The 2,219-nt window shown below is 48.1% G+C and overlaps 1 protein-coding gene across 1 annotated transcript in view; it reads right to left on the reverse strand.

The window, feature by feature from the left end:
- LOC107731294 (leucine-rich repeat and immunoglobulin-like domain-containing nogo receptor-interacting protein 1) overlaps nucleotides 1-1,415 on the reverse strand; it is a 4,023-nt gene extending 2,608 nt beyond the window's left edge. Inside the window, exon 1 of the mRNA XM_016542356.1 lies at nucleotides 1,329-1,415. Coding sequence (XP_016397842.1) covers nucleotides 1,329-1,415 — 87 coding nt within the window. The remainder of the gene's footprint in view (nucleotides 1-1,328) is intronic.
- Between the last annotated feature and the right edge of the window lie 804 nt (nucleotides 1,416-2,219).

Raw genomic sequence — 2,219 nt, forward strand, 5'->3', positions numbered from 1 at the left:
GTCCCATTGTCCTGAATCTGAGCGTAGCGCACCTCCAAGGTGCCATCCGGGAAAACAGTGAGCCGTCCTATTGTTTTCGTGGTGATAAACTGTTTTTGTGGAGAAAGCCACATGATGACAGGTGTCGGGTCTCCATCTGCTTGGCAGACAAAGTGGACGGTGGTGCCTTCATCAAGGAACTTCTGCTGTGGTTTCCGGTCTCGGATCCTAGACTTACGACACGTGAAGTAATTGGGCTGCAGCACATCAGGGAAGTCCTTGAACTCTTTTCCCTGAACGAACTCGGGTGAGGAGCAAGTCGGCTGCTGGCGGTTGAAGTTGAGCCTCCAGCGGCGTCGGAAAACCCAAAGCAGTCGGCAGTCACAAGCCAGTGGGTTGTCGTACAACGCGAGGGTCTCCAGGTTCCCCACCGAATGGAACACAGACTCCTCCAGGGTGGTAAGGGAGTTGCTGGACACATTGAGGACTTTCAGGTAGTTCAGTCCTCTAAAGGAATAGGGTTCAATCATTGTCAGTCGACCGCCTACCAGGTGGAACTCCTGCAGTCTGAGCAGGTCGTGGAGCCGGTTGCCCTCAATCATCTGGATGGTATTGTAGGACATGTTGAGGAAACGAAGATAAACCAGGTGCCGCAAGGCCAAATATGGAATCGATGTCAAGTTTGCATTAGTGATCGTCAGGGAGGTAAGATTCAATCCGTACAAGCAGTTAGTGGTCATGGTATCCAGGTAGGGCCAGTTGGCGATCTCCAGCACTTTGAGACGGTAGAGCCGCTTGAAGCTGTAGTCTCTGATGCTGTTGATGTTGAGGTTTCGTAAGCGTAGCGTGACCAAACTGTGTAGGTGTGTGAAGGCCTCTGTTGGGACAGAGGTCAGGTTGCACTTTTCTAGTGTGAGCTGCTCCAGGCTGCTGAGGCCGTGAAATGCCCTGTGGGATATGAAGACAAGGTCATTATCCCCAACCTCCAGAGAGTGCAGGTTGTAGAGGTCCTGGAACATGTAGTCCAGCAGAATTACGATCTTATTTTCACTGATGTCCAGCTTTGTTAGGTTACTGAGGCCCGTGAACACTCCCAGCTGGATGAGCTTCAGCTTGTTGCTGCGCAGTCCCAGAGTCTGCAGGCTGTAGAGTTTGTTAAAAGCCCCGGGCTCGATGGTTGAGATGGTGTTTTCACTGAGCTCCAGCTCTTCCAGCTGCGGGAAGGTGGAGAACTCATCTGGATTGATGGTTTTGATTCGATTCTTGCTGAGATCCAAGAGTCGTGTTTCCGATGGGATTCCCTCTGGAACGGACATCAGCTTCTTGCGGTGGCACAAGACCGAACGCTCCTGAGCACTGCACTCGCAACGCGATGGGCAGCCCGTGGCAGAGCCAGACAGCACTGTGCCCAGCATTTTAGAATGGGCTGCCAGCATGCCACCAGGAAGCTGTGCCCACTCACTTCCCCTGCTACCATCCTACCGGTTACCTGCACAGACAGAGAAAAATTCACAGACGTTGAATTATAAAATATGAAATTCAAGGCATCCAAATCAATAAACAATTATACCACACAGTATTGATCAAACTTCTAGTGGGTTATTTTCTTTGGCGAGCAGGATATGGCTCTAAAACATGAGTGAATTGTGTATTTATTGAATACCATTCATTCAAAGAGTGGAGAGGGTAAAAGAGTGTTTTACTGAGAGTTTGACTACTATAGCACAAATAATTTTCATTTCCAAAGTGTCAACTGTGTGTTTCATTAAATTATAGGCTCATAAAACTATGAGCTAAGGACTGCTGGATTATTCAGAACTGTGAAAAGGAAGAGCCAATGGCGTGTACTTGCATAACCGTGCGAATCGGCACTTTTGGATTCAATCTTCTTTGTTTTGACCCCAACTAGTTCAACTTCAAAGGCTTTTAACACTCAGTAGCACTCGTGCTAACTGAGCCCAGGGACTTGACTTGGAATCCATTGCAAATGTTACATCACCATCATAAGATATTTATGAATCCTGTAAACCTCTGGCGCACCTAACACAACTGAGCAGTGAGTTAGAAGGCTGTTTCTGTGTCCCAACCAGCCTTTTCACTCTCAAATCTTAAGAGTGTTCACACTTCCATGTCTGGGATCCATATGCAATGATGACATGGAGGCATGTGTGTGAATTTATCCACAAATCCACTTCACATCAGCAGGTGCACACATAAAATCGCTAGCATATGCCATCTGC

This window comes from Sinocyclocheilus rhinocerous, unplaced genomic scaffold, assembly GCF_001515625.1.
Source record: "Sinocyclocheilus rhinocerous isolate Xijiao unplaced genomic scaffold, SAMN03320098_v1.1 scaffold5028, whole genome shotgun sequence".
In the NCBI taxonomy this organism is placed as follows: domain Eukaryota; kingdom Metazoa; phylum Chordata; class Actinopteri; order Cypriniformes; family Cyprinidae; genus Sinocyclocheilus; species Sinocyclocheilus rhinocerous.